The sequence below is a fragment of the Bombus pyrosoma genome, linkage group LG14, assembly GCF_014825855.1.
Source record: "Bombus pyrosoma isolate SC7728 linkage group LG14, ASM1482585v1, whole genome shotgun sequence".
Classification (NCBI taxonomy): Eukaryota; Metazoa; Arthropoda; class Insecta; order Hymenoptera; family Apidae; genus Bombus; species Bombus pyrosoma.
In genome coordinates this window covers 4640103-4656926 of record NC_057783.1, presented here as the reverse complement: position 1 = coordinate 4656926, position 16824 = coordinate 4640103, and the positions used below count along the sequence as shown (strand labels likewise).

The following is a 16824-nucleotide window of genomic DNA, read 5'->3' as shown; positions in this document are numbered from 1 at the left end:
AAATAAAATATTGCGTTAATGCGATCCCAGTTTTAATAAGTTATCGAATTCATTCTTCGATAAGAAACCAAAGAATATTTATTCTAACCGCCAAAAAATCAGAAAAAAAGATTCCCGTATAACTAAAATCTTGGACCTAAAGGGAGGAAAATTTGTCTATGTGTCGCAGCGTGGATGAAGAGGAACTACGTTAGAAGGGAATATTTCCGGCAGATTGGAATATCGGAGTTTCCCGGACACGCGGAAAACAATCTTGCATGATCCGTCACCCTCATAGAGGTTCTAGAAGCAAATCGTTGCGTTCGGCTGGTAGTTAGGGGCTGCCCGTAATACAGTAATGAGGGCTTACTGCCATGGAAACCAAAGCCGCTTACAGCCAACCACTCTACTCCCAACCACCCCCTGCCACCCCTTTGTCTCTCTCCCGCTCTATCACTCTGACCCGTCCTATTCTCTGATTTCCTATATATCCGCGATATCCTTCTCATCCGACGAGTTTCGCGAAAAAATTGTGAAAACCGTTCATGGACGTCCATTGTTTCTCGACGTTGCGTTGGTTCGTTCATTTTTTCTCCCACATATCAGAAAAGAAGATCGAGGGAAAAGCAGTAAGAGGTCTCATCTTTCCTGGATGCTGGTTATCTTCTGAGAAAAGTGAAATTTAGTTCCGCATGCTGGTCGGCTCTGTTGGTACAGCTTGTCTTTAATCTGAATTTATCTTGTACCTTTGTTGAGTGTTCCGGCCGTGTCTTGTACACGATATGAACGAGATTTGATGGCAATTGCGTAGTTGAAAAGTAAATTGTAATAGAAGGAAGATTTCATTATCCGGCTTTAGGTATTCCTCGTTTTAAACTCACTATGTCGGAGGCAATTATCAAAAATTCAGAAAGTTACATAGGTAATAGATAGCAGGGAAAAAATGTTGAATTAATAAAAGGTTATATACATCGAATGGATAAATAGACGGATATATAAGAAGAAAGAAGACTTAAAATTTAATAGAAGACTAATAAAAGAAGTGAAGATATCCTTAAAATACATATATTCCAGACATAAAAGAAGATGAACATCGATTTTGATCATTTTAGTGGGCATTCAAATTGTTCAATTACTTCGAATAAACCGCCTTCAACTTTTATTCGTTCCTACTAAAAACTGATTCCTGAAATAGTCAAAATATCTGTCTGCTAGTTAACTTCATACTTTCCTTCGTTAATTTCTGTAGTAACGGGAAGATAAACGAAACAAACTTCTGTACCTTTTGTCGCGCCGTAAATAGCAAATTTTTGCAAAAACTGCCTCTGTAACGTTTCGTCGTACCTGCAACATCTCGTCACCCTAAGCATCAAACGAGAAACGACTTGATCGTACAAAGTGGCATCAGCCCTCGATCTTTGATTTCCCGAAGGAAGGTGGAAATATTTGGAAATTTACTTGCTCCGCTGGCCGATATCGTCGTCGACGATTCGGGACAGGGGTGATCCATAAAAAAGGCTGGCATTTAAACCACCGTTTAAGGACGATCGTCGATGTGTGCGTGTCACGGTGAACGGAAGAGAGTCGATATCGCGCAGACCCCGCAATTTCCTTTTCCAATTTGCCATAAACAAGTCGCCTCCCCTCGTTAACCTACGCTCGTGACTGCTCTCTTGAAAGTTGCTCTCGCGACGGTAAGAAAGAGGATCAGGAAAGAAGAAGACGAGGAAAAGGGACGTCGTTGCGAGTCGGTCGAATTAAAGGAATTAAAGGACGCCTCGTTACTCGTATCTCTCGATCCTCGCCACCCTCTTGGCCGGAAAGAACGGGCCAGGTCCGAAGGGAGAACGACGAAACGCAGGGTGAGCAACTTGCTTGTTCTTCTTTCTTAGCTCGATCCTTGGTCGCGAGAGAGCGTTTGCATTAAGAGACCGTAATGGCAGTGATTATTAGGGTGCATTATTCAACTCCGACCTATGGGCCTCTGATTATTTTTTTCTTTCCCTTCTTATATTTTTTCTCCTACGCCCACCCACCCCCGCCACCCCACCTTCTCCACGTTTGTCGAAGGAACAGCTGAATTATTGAGTCGCGGGAGGCGAGAATTAAAAAATCTCCGCGACGACCGGCCGAGATATCGAGAGTCACGGAGACGACGACACTGTTTGCCGGTTGAATTAAAAATGAGGATGAAACGGAGGGGCCAGCTGGCTCTCCTCGCCTCGCGTCCGAGGAAAAACGAGGCCATCAGTCGAGGCCCACCACCTTAATGTACCGACTACTGAATGATTTAAGACGCCGTCCCCCCCCTCGAGAAAGATTCGCCAAGCTGCATCGACTACGGTCGATCGAATTTTTTCAATCGCTCTTCCTCGAGAGGCCCTCGCTTAATTGTCTGCCCGCCTGAAGAACGCCCAACGGAGCGATTCTTAAGGGAAGTTGGAAGAATTGAGAGCTAGATTTCTGAAAATTCTTTCTTTCTACGTTTGTTTCACGAGATATTTGACTATTTGTTCTGGGCTATATCTCTTCGACTGTGCCCACTTTTTCTTTTTACCATTAGATAATATCGTGCCGATCAACCCCATAAATCGAAATACATAAAAAAATAAAAATTGACAGAACTATTTTTCTTAAATTGACTTTAAAACCTGCGATTATTCATACTGTGTCTTTACGATAAAAAAATTCATAAAAGTGAGAATTCTTTTTTAATGTGTTGAATATCGATTATGTGTCTGGATAAAGTGAAACTGATAACTATATGAGAGGGTTTATCGATTTGACTTCTGCGTCGTTCATACATGAAATGCCCAATTTTTACGGGTTCCTACAATACTTTACTGAGCCGTAAAAAATATTCCAAGGTAACTAAAGTATTCTGAAGGCGGATTTAAATTGTATACGAATTCTTACCTTTACAATGGTGTACGATAATACAAATTTATCTAGAAAGATAAGAAAATTTATGGGGAAAGAATATCAGAAATTCGTTGTAACAAAATTGAACATTTTACGCGTTATAATCTACCTATAATACCTATAACGTAACATATGTGAATTTATCAAGAAAAGGTAAGTCGAAGACGTAGAGAATTAAATTCCTGTAATCATTTTGCGATATCTCCTTCGCCTAAGTCATGACGTAAATTTGTTTTTCTTATATGGGGAAGAAGTAGAGGAGTATAAAATATGGAAATATCTTACCTCTTCCGCTTCTACCGACGAACCTAAGATCGTTGAATTTCGCCACCTGGTTCTTCATAACCGCCGTGGAATTTCGCAATTCCGCGCAGCAATTTTCATCATTTCCGGCACGCACTGTCACCAGAGTCCCATCACCGACCTCGCCCAGAGCTACTACCTTGAACGCTACCGGAAGTGTCTTGTTTGACCGCCAATGTTGCGGTAGCACCGTACAGACCACGTGTGGCGAGCCTGTTGACAATAATCGCCGAATCATCAACAAATGAAATTCTAACACAAAATATAATCGTACATTAATTACTAAATTAATAAATTACTAAATTAAAAAGATCTAGGTTTCCGCCGATCTGCGGTACTAAAACCCAATGAAATAGAATGTCAAGATTTTTCTAACAAAAATTATATTCAATTTTATCTCTACGCAGAAATTCTTCAGTATGCTCCGAATCTTAAAAACTAACTACCAACCCTTCCGACAAAAAATTAAACAAAAAGTTAAATTAAGAAAGCTAAACATCCACTGGACAACGAATTTGTAAACTTTCCTGAACGAAAATTAATCGATATTTTTTACCTGTTCGCACAAGTTCTCCAGGATGTTCAGCAAACAGGCCATCCAAAGTCCTCTCGGCGAGCAGGTCCGCGGTGAGTGCATAATCCGGTATATTATTTCCACCAGTGGATCCTTGTGGAGGGACCTCGTTGGCCAGGTGCATTCTTCTCCTCGATGACGAGGTCCTGGTTCTTCTAATTCTCCCGCCACCGATCTGATGCGTCGAGTTCCCTTGATGGTCCTGATGACCGTTTCGAATCAATCTCGGATCCGGATAATCTAAGCCTAGAGGCCGATCCTCGGGGCGTGCATCTCGTAAAGGATTCGTCATGAGAACAGGCTCATTGGACTCTTTTCCGGAAAGATCCTCCTCGCCGACAAACCTCGATGAATTCGACTCAATTTTTTTCTACTCGATCGGCCAGCCTTTCCTTTATTAACTCCGATCCATCGCACGCTCTATCAAAAATTGAACAGTTTATCTTCTTTATTTTTATTTGTTATTGTCAAAAATGTATCCAACGACTAACGATATCCAATGATAATTTAGTTCTGTGGTAAAATTGAACTAATAAAACAGGATTTCTTTATTTTCTTCTTTATTTTGACACGAAACCAAGCCTTTTATCTTTTCTATTTTTGTCTTTTATAATCAAAGTGTGCGCGCAATGTATCCAGTGATAATTAAGTTCTTTATTAAGATTGGACTAATAGAGTAGATCGATGACGGTCATTATTTCGGTAGCAGCTGATTAAAGATAAATTTCCGGTTCCTTCGATGGCACGCGCACAACTTGGCCGGCCCCGCGTGGCCCAGGACCCTTTGATCCTTATTTCATTATCCCGCGACAGGGCCGAGGCAAGAGCATCCGTTTGCAAATTCTTCCTCTCGTCTCGATTGCCAACTCGCGGAGAAAATTCGTTTTATTGAAATCGACGTCGCCCCTCGTTTCCTCGTTTCTTTGATCGAAATGCACCCCACTACGTGATTCGACGGAAGTCAAACCAACCTTGACTATCTTCTGCTACTCGCGTTCATAAATGAATAACAACGATTCACGATAATACACTCACTTTGAAATCTGGCTTCCAGTGTTCCGCGGTCGATCGAAATTACTCCACGTTCATGTCACATCAGCACTTCTGCCCGACCATCTAACAGGTGTTAACTCTGCACCCGGGATCCTCCGAGCCGAATCGCGGCACAAACCTCACGTTCGCACATTATTCTTCCGGAGAATTCTAACTGCCATACACCAGATTTTATTTCAAACGACAAAAGATTCGGGGGTCCACTTTTCGAAGACTTTACGAAAGATTCAGGCATCCATTGTTATACATAGGGATCATCAAATCAGTCACTACACAACACGTTTCCTCGAACAATAATAGTCACGAATTTAAAATCAGTTCAAGATCTTTAGTCTCGCTAGATATGTTCCGTGTATTCGCCGACGATCATTTCCGCTGTCTCGATAATAATTCGATCCTTTTCTCAACAGCATGACACTTTCTTAACATTTTTCAAGACATAATGACGTGACAGGGGAGAACTATAAATTTCTTCGGTTCTGTTGCCTATCAGCGATGAGGCACAGGACCAGATCTCGAGAGACACCTCTTCGTGGCTGACGATTAATCAATTGTTTCTTCGGTAACGCTTCTTGGACGAGGGAGGTTGCAGTTGGCGCGACGATGGAAAATTGTAAATTCCACCGGTTTCGTTGGCTGTCAGCGATGAAGCACGGGACCAGAAGGCGAATGATAGTTCTTCGTGGCTGGTACTTCGGCGGGTGGCAGCGGCAACTTCCACGGGGAAGTAGGATAGGGTGTTTAACTCGCGCGGTCTCGTTTCGGTTCGGCGGTGGAAGATGGCGGCTTCTGCGGTGGAGCCGCGCGGTGTGGTTGCGGTGTATTTTTGAGGCTGCCGCCCCCAGCCACCACCGAGACCACCCTGGCTAACCTACCCCTCCGTGCCTCTCTTCCACGCCGCCGCCACCACCGCCTGGCCGTACTAAGCGACTGGTGGGGGTTGGTTTTTCCAAGCGGTGGGGAAAAATCTCTCTCTCCTGCTGCACCCTCTTCCACGATCCTGATGCTATACTCCTGCTGATCGCGACTACCCGATGACAACACCCGTTGCTTCTCTTTTCCTCTCCTCTGTTTCACCGTTTGTCACGCGTTTCGTAGAACAGTGGAGAAATCCCTTTGGCCTCGAAAAATTCCCTCCGACGAACACACAGAATTTCTTTCGCTTTCCAACGGCCTCTCCTCTCAGCGAAATTCGAATTTACTTGGTCATAATAGACGATGATTAGTCACGAGGTCATATTTAATCGAAGCTTCGTCTGTTTCCGCGTGTCTCGATTTATAGGATCCACACCATTGAATTCGCACTGAGAGTAATTCCTGTCTTTGATATTGTTAAAAGGATTCATTTTTGTGGAAACTGACGGCTCTTTAACTGCACATTACCATCTTCGACGTTCTAATGTTTTCATAATGTCACCTGCTCGCGTTGCAACTTTCCATAATAACACTTGCATGTAATATCACTCTGTTGCTTATTTCAAAGTCGTCCATAGAGGTTCGAGTTCTTTACTTAAGAGTCCCGTAGATCAGAGCGACAGCGAACGCTTATCCAAAACACCACACGATTGCCAAGCGCGGTTTCCAGGTCCCGAAATGAAGAAACGAAATAAAAAGAAACTCGTTCCCTGGTCTGTAATTACTGCGCGGGTCGGCTGGATCGTTTCCACGTTGCGGTCGGCCGGTACACCGATAACGAGGTTGCCTTTCGGCTTCCTTCCACGCCTCTCGTTCGATTGTCTTTTTTTCCGGCCGTTTCCTCGTCGAGTCTTTCCTGCTTCCGTCGTTCAACGACCTCCCCGCGCGAGACTGCAAAACGACACTGGGAAGAAAGGGAAAACAAAGACGGCAGAAAGGTCCCTCGTGTAGTTGCGTTTAGCACCGAGAAATACGGGGGTTGCGCGATGCTTGGGGGCTCTTCGAGGGAGCAAGGCGAGCAACGAAGACAGGACGGAAGGCTGTATTGAGGAGAAAGAGGGGAATACTTTGTCTTAATGTCCCCGTCATACGTGCACCGACGACCGTTGCAACGAATCTTTCCAGATTGCTAGGGTGGATCTTCGAGTGGTCGCAATTATCGTTATTGCGACGCGAGAATAAAATGACATAGGACTCGAGGAAATTTAAGAATTAATAACAAATTGGAAGAGGTTTACTCTTGGCGATAGAATCTGTGTGCTTCGAGAATTGGAAATAAATCGGCTAAGAAGATTTTGAGAAAGTGAATTTAAGAAAACTTAAGAATTGGTGACGAATTGGAATGAGGTGTAGTTTATTCTTCGTAGAAAAAGAATTTCTGTATTTTTGGAGTAAGAAACAAATTAAGTGGAGAAGACAATTTCGTTTTTCTTTCTTCTTTTTTAATTAAATTGGAAGTTTGGATGAAATTTGAAAATCGTTAAAAAACAGGCTCGAGGAATTGAATACTAGCTGAGAGTGTCATAGCATAATTCATAGCTGTTGAAGTAATTACTTCTAGAAAAAGTCTACATCTTTTTTTTTATACCCGTGACCTGGACATGTTACGAAGAAAATAGAATTTAGTGAAGCAAAAATTTTAAAAATGGAGAGGCCCACATTATTGTGCTCTTGAATATGAATGTTGTTTTGGGTTACAAGGTCTATAAGCGAAAGAGCTGTAAGTAGATTTTATTGCTGTTTCTTGTAACTTTCAGATGGAGTTACACATCAAAATTAATTTTTTGGTAGTATCTTTTGTTCTAAATGTATCAACATGCTCCCTATCACTCCTATTGTAATGTAACATTGTTAAAGTGAGAATCTCACACTAGGATACACCATAGCTGTACTTATACTTACTTCAATATATATTTCTATTGCAAATTCATCCACGCGTTCCTCTATCAGATAACCTCAACGAAAGCAAAAGGCAATTTATATTTGGTTAATATAGAAAGACAATTCTGTTTTTTCAAAATTAATTCGCGAGTTTGCAAGAAATTTAAGGAGGCTCGCAGAATTAAATATCAATAGGTGAAAGATAATGTAGAACGAAAGGAATCTCAATAAGAAGTAAATTAAACGCAAAAAACAAACGAGATGATCTTCCTTTTTTGAAATTACTTATTTCTTTAACAAAATAAGTTCGAGAAGTTGATTGTCGATAGATAGGGGATGATTCGGAATAAAATGCAATTTGAATATCTTCTTGGAATAAGAAGTAAATTAAATAAAAAAGATACGCGAATGCATCATCCAAGGCGAAAAACAATTTTCTTCTCCCAAAATTAATTACAAGTTTGAAAGAAACTTGAAGATCGTTAAAAAGGAGGTTGAAGAAATGAAATACCAGTAGATGGGGGATGATTCAAAGCAAAAGGCAATCTCACCACTGGAAATTAAACTACGGGCCACGAGAATGGCATCGCGTTTCTCTTTCGACCGACGACAGAAGACTATCGATCATGACGGATCTGTAGCAAGTTACGAGGATCCCTGAACGGGAGAGAGCACCCCATATAATCCTACACCCCTATGGGTAACAATGCAACGCCTCCGCGTCCCTAAATTGTCGAGTTCCCAAGATGCATTTCGTCATACATTTTGGCCCCCCGGGCGATACATCGCCTTTTTTGTGTTCCTGCCCGACCCGTTATTTTCGACGCCGTATACAGTGAACCGAAAGAAATGCAATAATTTCGCGATCGTCATTTGGTCGACTAATGAGGACGTTCGATCATTTATAAATATATTTCGTAATGATACGCGTATCGTATGAAATTGAAAATTAATGATCACCGATCGAACGAACAAAAATACAAATTTGTGTGAAAATCAATTTGCGAGAAATATATCATCTACCTATCCCTTGGAATTATTCAGTTTTCCTTTAAAATTCCCGAGAAAATGTTACCATCGAAGAGACGCGTCACGCGTTGTTCTAAAGTAAAATTCTTTGCGCGTTCGACGCGCGAGAAACGAAGGAGAGGAGAATTTCATATTTCGAAAGGAGAATCGTCGCGTCGAGGGAATTTCAAAGTTGCGTATGATCCTCGTGGAAAAACGTGAATCGAAGATATAAGAGCCGAGTACTGGTGGGATACGCGTGAAACGGGCGATGGATAGGATATTTAGCAGGTTTCGGATATTTCAATAAAATCGTGGCTCGCGTTGCCGTCAGTTTTTCACAAAAAACAGATATTTAATTATATTGTTCGGTTCGACGTGATTTCGTGTAATTAAATCCTGTCTCCATAAAATTACCAGCCGAAACAGCCAAGCGACAATATTTTTCAATTAAAAGAAAAATATATTCGATTACGTGACCGGTGTCCGGTGCGTTTCGACCGGCGTTTCGCACCTCCCTCGTTCTTCATTTTTATGATCCTCTCTCTCTCTTTTTTTTCCTCTATTTTTTTATTTGTCGCGAGTCGCTCTCGGCCTTTTGACGGTAACGATATTCCATAACCCGCATCCGACACGGTCCACATAATCGGTATCGCGGCGGTGAATGCTGGACGATTATCGACGCACTTTTCCGTACAAATTAATTGGCCCAATTATCGACACCGAACAATTACCTACTGGCGACCAATTAGATCAACGCCGGTCGTTGTTCCCGCGCTGCCTGGCAAGAAATAATTGGTGCTCACGATTCCCCTCTCCGCCCCCACTTTTGCTCCCCGAAAAAATGAAAAAGTCGTTAACCAAAAACAAAAAAAAAAGAGAGAATAGGAAAAAATTCACACTCTCCAAGCCAGAGGGGACAGAGAAAAAAAGTGGAGGGACGCGTGGAGACCGATACAAACATTTAGGAATCGATCTCGATCGGAAGACTCACACTGTGACGAACCCACCCTCCATTCATCCACTTTCTATCCTTCACTTCTTCCACCAACTACAACTCACGATAAATTTAACACGACCCGCGAACGGTCCACGCAACGATACGATACGATACGATACGATACGATACAAGACATCTTAACTCGATTCTTCGACTAACGAATGTCGTGACACTTTGATTTTCACGGCCACGAGAATGTTTCTCATGAACCAAGACTGTCGCGTGTTGGAATACGAAGTAAAAGGGTTGGGAAAGGGTAGGAGAAGATAGGAAGAAGGGTTGAGTTGTAGAACGGTGGTAATCACACACGGTTAGCACATGTTAGACGGGGCCAATTGTCGAAAAAGGCCGCAGCTCGTCCTCCAAGACGGCCACGTCTTGGGGGGACTAGGGGGTCCTTGTAGGTGAGAGGATCGTCGCGGGGGTGGAAAGGGGTTGGAAACGATAGAGGCGGCGCCGGAGGCGGGCCGCAGTTTTTCACGAGTTTGCGCATGCGGCTACTTTTATACCCCACCAACGTTGCCGCCGCCTTGGCGTTCTTAAAGGCTTCTTAGGGTGAGTTTTGTCCCCTACAACCACGCCACCCTCCGCCAAGCCTCGCGCCAGCCACCGCGCCGGGGGGGTGGCCGGGCTTTACGCCGTTTTCCAAAGGGTTGCACCCGCGGACACGATGCTTGCGGACGATGACAGTCTCGGTGAACCTCCGGAAAGTTGAATCTTTTTGTCGATCGCGGACTCGATCGAATCCATTAATCGTGAAACTCGTTTCAGCTCTGGCGCGTGTCGCGAGCTCGAATATACCGGAATATACCGGATGCTCTGGAAAATTAGATTAAAGTAGGACTACAGGTGAAAATCGTGACAAGACTGTGGATTTTTATACATTTACGGGAAATTTAGGAATGACAGGACATAATATAGGAAAATATGTAAACTACGTATCTAAAATAGAATACTCGTTATACGTTTTAATAAGTAAAATGAATCTCTACTTAACCAGTTAGCTGTTGCGACCTCTTCAAAAAGTGTGTACCTAATATGTGTGGCAAAAAGTAAACGATGACGACTATACTCGTGAAAAACAGCTAACTGGTTGGTTAAATACTATTTCTTTGGTCGTGTGGATAAAAATATAAATTTGCATAAAAGTCCAGGTGTTGATAATTATGATCTCGTCTTTTATAGAAGCCCATTCTACGTCAAAACTATCTTTTCATCTTATTTTGGGATTCAGTATATGTTTTACACTCTTGAACGCTTAACAAATATCGATAATACTGATTATGCAGATCAATGTTAACATATTATTCGTTCCTTAGAAAGCAGCTTTCACGTTATTCTGTAATGGCTTATATCTTCGAATCTATCGACTTATTTACCTTTTACTTCCTCTTAACCAGCAATCGTCAAGTGACCATACAAAAAGATGAGAGAATTATCTTTATGTCACTATCAATGTTCTCGATATTCTATATCGAAGGAATTAAATCACATTGTACTGCGAAGTAAAATTTAATAAAGGAGAACGAAAGTGGCATAGTATTTCTGGGATGTGGCTTGTCTTTGTATGATTGACAGCGTTCTCGATATTCTGTCTCGAAAGGGTTAAATCACTCGACCCAAGGGATCACGTGTAAGTATCATCGGCACGAGATTCCGTGCTGCGAACTCGTCGTTTATCCAACGTAACAAGATTGTCGAGAGAAACCAAAGGAGTAGCGCTAAGGAGCTGTTGGTCCGGAGGTGGGTGAAATCAGATTAGCTGACAGACGCGTATTCGGGGCTTCTCACCAGGTACCAGTGGACATTGCGTACCTCGCTGAAACTGCATCGTTTGATTAGTATCAAGCTATCGGCTACAGGAACCTCGCAGTTACTAGAAAAATTCTGGAGCCGTTGAACTCCACATAAAATTATGAATATTCTTCGGAAATTATATTTCCCAATGTTAGAGAAAAATAATTTCTTAGCATATTTGACATCATTGATAATTTCTTATCAATCATAAGGAGATAGCATTAATAATTGTACATTTCGAAGAAAATGTTAAGAAACAGTACTTTTAATTCTCGTTCTTCTTTTTACATTTTAATTTACGCAGTTGATCAACATTGTCTCTGAACGACTCGTTCATTGGAGAAGTTAAACGAGTGTTACTTTATCTAATACTTTACGTATACGTGTTGCAAACGAAATGGCAGATATACAATAACGTAGCTAGAAAATATAATAATATAAAGATATGGAAAAATAATAATAGAAATATAGAAAATATCGTCAGATGTTCTAAATACTTACCTAGACGGCAGTACAATTAAATAAAATATTCTACATTCTGCGAACAATCGACCTGCATTCGACGAAAGTTAATGAAAGTAACGGTGGAATATTGTTTTACCAAACCATTAAATCTTAGAAGAATCACCCAACACCGTGATTTCTCGGCATAACGTGTTCCTCCTCTGTATCCGGAGGAAAATTGCCAAAGGAAAATGCGGGGTCTCATTTTTCGATAGCTCGAGACGGTGGTGTTTTGGGGTGAGAAACGAAAGGCCGGAGGAAGAAAGACAGCCAGGTCGCGGAGAAAATAAGAAAGCAAATTACCTAGCAGTCACCTACCCCTCGGGGTGAGGTGTCGATATGACATGTAGGGAGACAAGGGACCTACGGCTGGCAACCCCTGGGGTTTATTACAAGGGTGGAATCAAATACACCGGGTGTCAAAAAATGAAACGCTACCCTACCGCGTTCTTTCTGCACCCTCCCATCAGAGGCTCGTCGGGGGATGAGGTCACGGTAACTTACGGAATGGTGGCAGGGGCTGCAGTTGTAACGGAGTCAGCCTTGGATGATTCTTCGCGGATTAGGGGCTGCGGATACCTTCTTCCTGAATCTTTATCTTGAAGTTCGATGGTAAATTATACTGATGTTTTCAAAGCAAAGTGTATTTCCAGATGAAGACCACATTGATATACAAATATTTAAGGGCGAGTCTATCTTTGTCGGTTTTCCGACATTGGTGTCATTTGGCGACTAAACATGTACTTTATAAAATTGTTAAAAAAGGAAGCAGACTAATATATTCGAAGATACGAACCTCTTCGAAGCAGATGATAAATCAACGATGATTTGTGGAAAACAATACTTCCTTAAATGATCATGAGGTGTGTCGGACGTGTAACTTGTTGACAAGATATTACATTTTAAGATTGCTCTCCTTAAAAGACTATCATGATTTTTCGCTTGACGTTCAATTATTTTTCTGTAAAAGGTGAGAATTTTATTTATCACTATTTTCTACTGTGGTTTTCAGACACTCGTTTTTCCTTCTTCTATCCTCTTTTATCCATAATCCAAAGCTTCCAGTTTGTGTCGCGACTCATTAACAATAATGTTAAGCGTTTAAATCTACGCGAAGAACGTTGCGCGTTTCTGCTCTTATCCCCATCGAGAATTTTATAGAAATAATCAATTTTGTTCTCAGCTTATTACGGAAAATCGTTGTCTCTCGCGAAGACATCGGTAGGGGCGGGATCTAAGGGGACGGTAGTGTTCTCCCTCTGCATCATCACCCCATTCGCCGGCTTCGCGCTCTTGTTTGTTTCGTAATCTTTAAGATCGGAAGGGTTCGAAGTTCTCGCAGTGCCTGAAAATCTATTGTCGAACTTGCTGCCCCGTTCCTCTTGACGCTTCATTGATAAAGTCCATCAATTACATCGACGAGTAGCCACAAGAATCAAATTCCAACCACTGTGACGAAAGTCTGAGAAAAGTAAAATTTTCCTTTCACGTAAAAAGTTTGCACGAAGAAGCGCGTACCTTTTAGCGTGATGGACGATTTATTCTCATCTTCCAAGGAAGAAACTTCTTACAGGACAAGGGGAAGAAGCGAACAGTGATTAAATATTATGACCAGCGCGATCTTCGAGAACGCATCTACGAAAAACGTTACTTAGGATAATTAAAAAGACTTTTTGTCGGTGGAATCCGCACTGTGGATTGCGTCACGGGAACACAATTTTCCCATTCGAGTACCTTGATCGCTTTAATCCTATGGTGTGGAAAGTTTCATGTTCAGTTTCACAGTCAGCCGTCTATTACGTTTTCCGCTTGAATTCTGTTTCAAATAAATTCGAAAACAACGTAAAAGAATCTCCAGATTATAGAATATCCTAAAGTTCTAGAAGCTTCGCGATCTTTTCTTCTTATCCCACAAGTTAGAACATTAAAGTAAGCGATGTTTAACGAGTCGTCGTCTATTGTATTTTCTTCTCGAATTCCAATTTCTAATAATTTTGAAAATAATCTACACGAGTCATTAGAATATAGAGTATCTTAACTTTCTAGAAGATCTCTGTGATCATTATATCTCGCTCGTTTCTTGTACTTTCTATTCAAATTCTATTTCAAATAAATTCTGAAATAATCTAGATGTTTCATGTAGATTCTTTCTTCTGTGTAATACTTTTCTCGATATTCTAGAAGTTTGAAAGTTAGAAACTAGACACTTACATAGCTGTTCTTTGACAATTACAAGCACGATCTCCTGGCAGTTAGACTAGCAGCCGGAATGATCCACGATGAAAATGTCTCGTAGACGACGGTAATGTCGCGTTGGACGTAGAAACGAGGGTCCGTTAGCGTCAAGAAACGACTCGTCACACGAAGGGTGCACATCCACACACCCTCTCCAGCCAAGTTTCTCATCGTTTCTGAGCAACCTTCGATTACCTTGGTTACGTTAAAGTTCTGTCTCCTACGAATCAACCTTATCTTTCCTCTGAACTTGCTAATTACACTCGAAATTGCAATTAAATACAAGAATGATCTATTTAAGTGTATAATAATCCTTAACTCTATCTTTATCTTAGCTTACATCGATACGTTCAAGTATTTCTTTACCTATACATCATCATTAACCTAATTAATTCAAATTCCAGGTTGCTCATACCCTTTCTTCTTCCCTCCTCTCCTCTCGCTTGTCATCTTTGCTACCTTCCTTCCATTCCTCTACCTTCCCTTGTTATCCTTCGACTTTTTCCATTTTATCCTGTCTTCGCCTTCTTTCACCCTTCCTTCTTTTCCTTCCTTTCCTTCTTTCCGCGTCCTGTATTCTTCCCCAATTCCACCTCTCCTTAAAACTTTCTCACATTCGTAAAATTCGATTCCCCGAATTTACTATTATTAATTAGTACAATACCGATAATCCTACCGCAGACAGATTCGTCAAATAAAATTGTCAAATAAGCCACGTCCACTAATCTCACGGCAAGTAACCCTCGAACTTAATAATAGACGTATAATTTCTCCAGTACAGAAATTAACGCGCGCTTCCCACAGCAATTACAAAGAATTCGACCGCCGTATGTGGAGAATTATATGGGTTAGAGGATAGCCGGAACGCGACCGCTCCTTAATCAGGGTAGTTCCGTTACCCTGTCCCTCGGAATCGTCATCGTCTCTGACCAAGAACGACCCAAGAGAGTGGCGAGCCGGAGCCGGAGGCGATCCAATGGTCATTTCCATTCGCTCCTTGCAAAGTGGTATCATTTCCCAAGAGGCTGGGGTCCGTTGGTCTTCAAGGTCCTGCGGCACAGCTGCCCTTTCGCTCCATCGAGTACGATATCGTTCAGCTGCGAGGTGCGGATCGATACACGCAACGAGGAACACAATCCGCGACAGAAGTCGTCGTTGATAATGGAATTGCCCCCCCCCCTCCCCCCTCCCTCCGCACGTGATATCCTCCACGAAGAAAGAAAGAAGCAAGTGGAACGTTCTTGAAATGCGATCTTCCGCCCGGAACTAACTACAGATGCTGTAATTTTTTCCAGATTCAACCTACTGGAATTATGGCCCGGCGATTTGCATGGAAATGGGATGTCTCGTTTCACGAACATCTTCAACTCGAACCTCTTCCACGGCACCTGGAAAAAGGTGTACGATATTAATATAAAAATTAGATTGTTAAACAGATCGATCGCTTGAAAGGAAAGTGAATATTATAAGGAAATAACGCTGTACAGGTTACATTTTCTATTCTTTTTTTTTCTTTACGGGACAACAGTTTTAAAATTCAGTACATTGCACTTCTATTTGATTTTGAGGTGAAACATTTTCCCATCTTTTTAATCATTTAAAGAAAGGTATTTGTCATGGGGTTAAAATATTATTTTTTTCCACTTTCAGCCATTTTACGTAAAAATGTTTCTCTCAGTTAATCTAGTAAAGTGACATTGAGATCAAAGAATCCATAAAAATGTACTTTTCGTATCGTTTGCTGGGATCTTCGAGCGATAAGGCCAAGAATATGAGTTTTGTATTTCGATGTCCCCGCCGAATGGCTTTAATAAATAGTTATTAAATCATTTTTCACTTCACCATCTTTCACTCGAACGTTTCTTACCTAAAAGAGAAGATACGATATTAATTATAGAAAAATTAGACAATTGACCGAATGGATTGTGGCGAAGGAAGGTACTTCCCTCCCTGTTTTCCTTGCTTACTTAGTATAAACACACTCCTACGGTAAGTAACAAACACCTGACTACCAGAAATGCTATCGATTAAATATCGGTCAATTGATAAAATAGCTCATTCTCTTTTCGACACTTTCGTTGTACTTGCGCTGGAGTAATTAGTTTCATGCAAAGCAGTTATACGCTGTCAGTGATACATCGTCTATCGAAGGGAAGAAAGAAAGTACTTGTACACTTCAATTACTAGTTTAACTTTTTAATAAACAAATTATACGCTAAAGGTTCCAGTTGAACCTGTTAGTAAATAAATAAATAAATCTTCAACTTGGATCTTTTCTACGACAGGTAAAAAAAATTACCATATCAACACAAAAATTAGACGATTAATCGAATCGATCGTGTCGAAGAAAAGTGATAGGGCTAGGAGGAGTAGTTTCGAATAGCGAGGCCTTCCGCTAGTGACAGTTTATCAAATTGCAGGGCAGCCAGGCTTGCCCCTAAAGGGATGTAAGGGTCGTAAGGTGGAACGATGGTTGGGGGTAGCTTATTAGAGCCACGACAGCAGCCCCGGCTCCACCTTGAAACCTCCAACCAACCGCCATCCTGCCGTGAGTCTTACCACCTTGCTTCCTTCCACCCAGCCGTCGCCTTCCTATCTTCAACCCGGCTACCTTTCGCCCCTCGCTCTCCTCACCATCTTCTCTTCTATATAG

The 16824-nt window shown here is 41.7% G+C and overlaps 1 protein-coding gene across 2 annotated transcripts in view; it reads right to left on the bottom strand.

Moving 5' to 3' along the window:
* LOC122574717 overlaps window positions 1-9919 on the bottom strand; it is a 34979-nt gene extending 25060 nt beyond the window's left edge. Inside the window, exons 1-3 of one of the 2 annotated variants that reach the window (XM_043742631.1) lie at window positions 9630-9919; window positions 3761-6786; window positions 3187-3417 (exon numbers count right to left, since the gene is read on the bottom strand). In XM_043742631.1, the coding sequence (XP_043598566.1) occupies window positions 3187-3417; window positions 3761-4070 (541 nt within the window). In that variant the 5' untranslated portion in view covers window positions 4071-6786; window positions 9630-9919. The remainder of the gene's footprint in view (window positions 1-3186; window positions 3418-3760; window positions 6787-9629) is intronic. The other variant, XM_043742632.1, reaches the window with a different exon arrangement.
* Between the last annotated feature and the right edge of the window lie 6905 nt (window positions 9920-16824).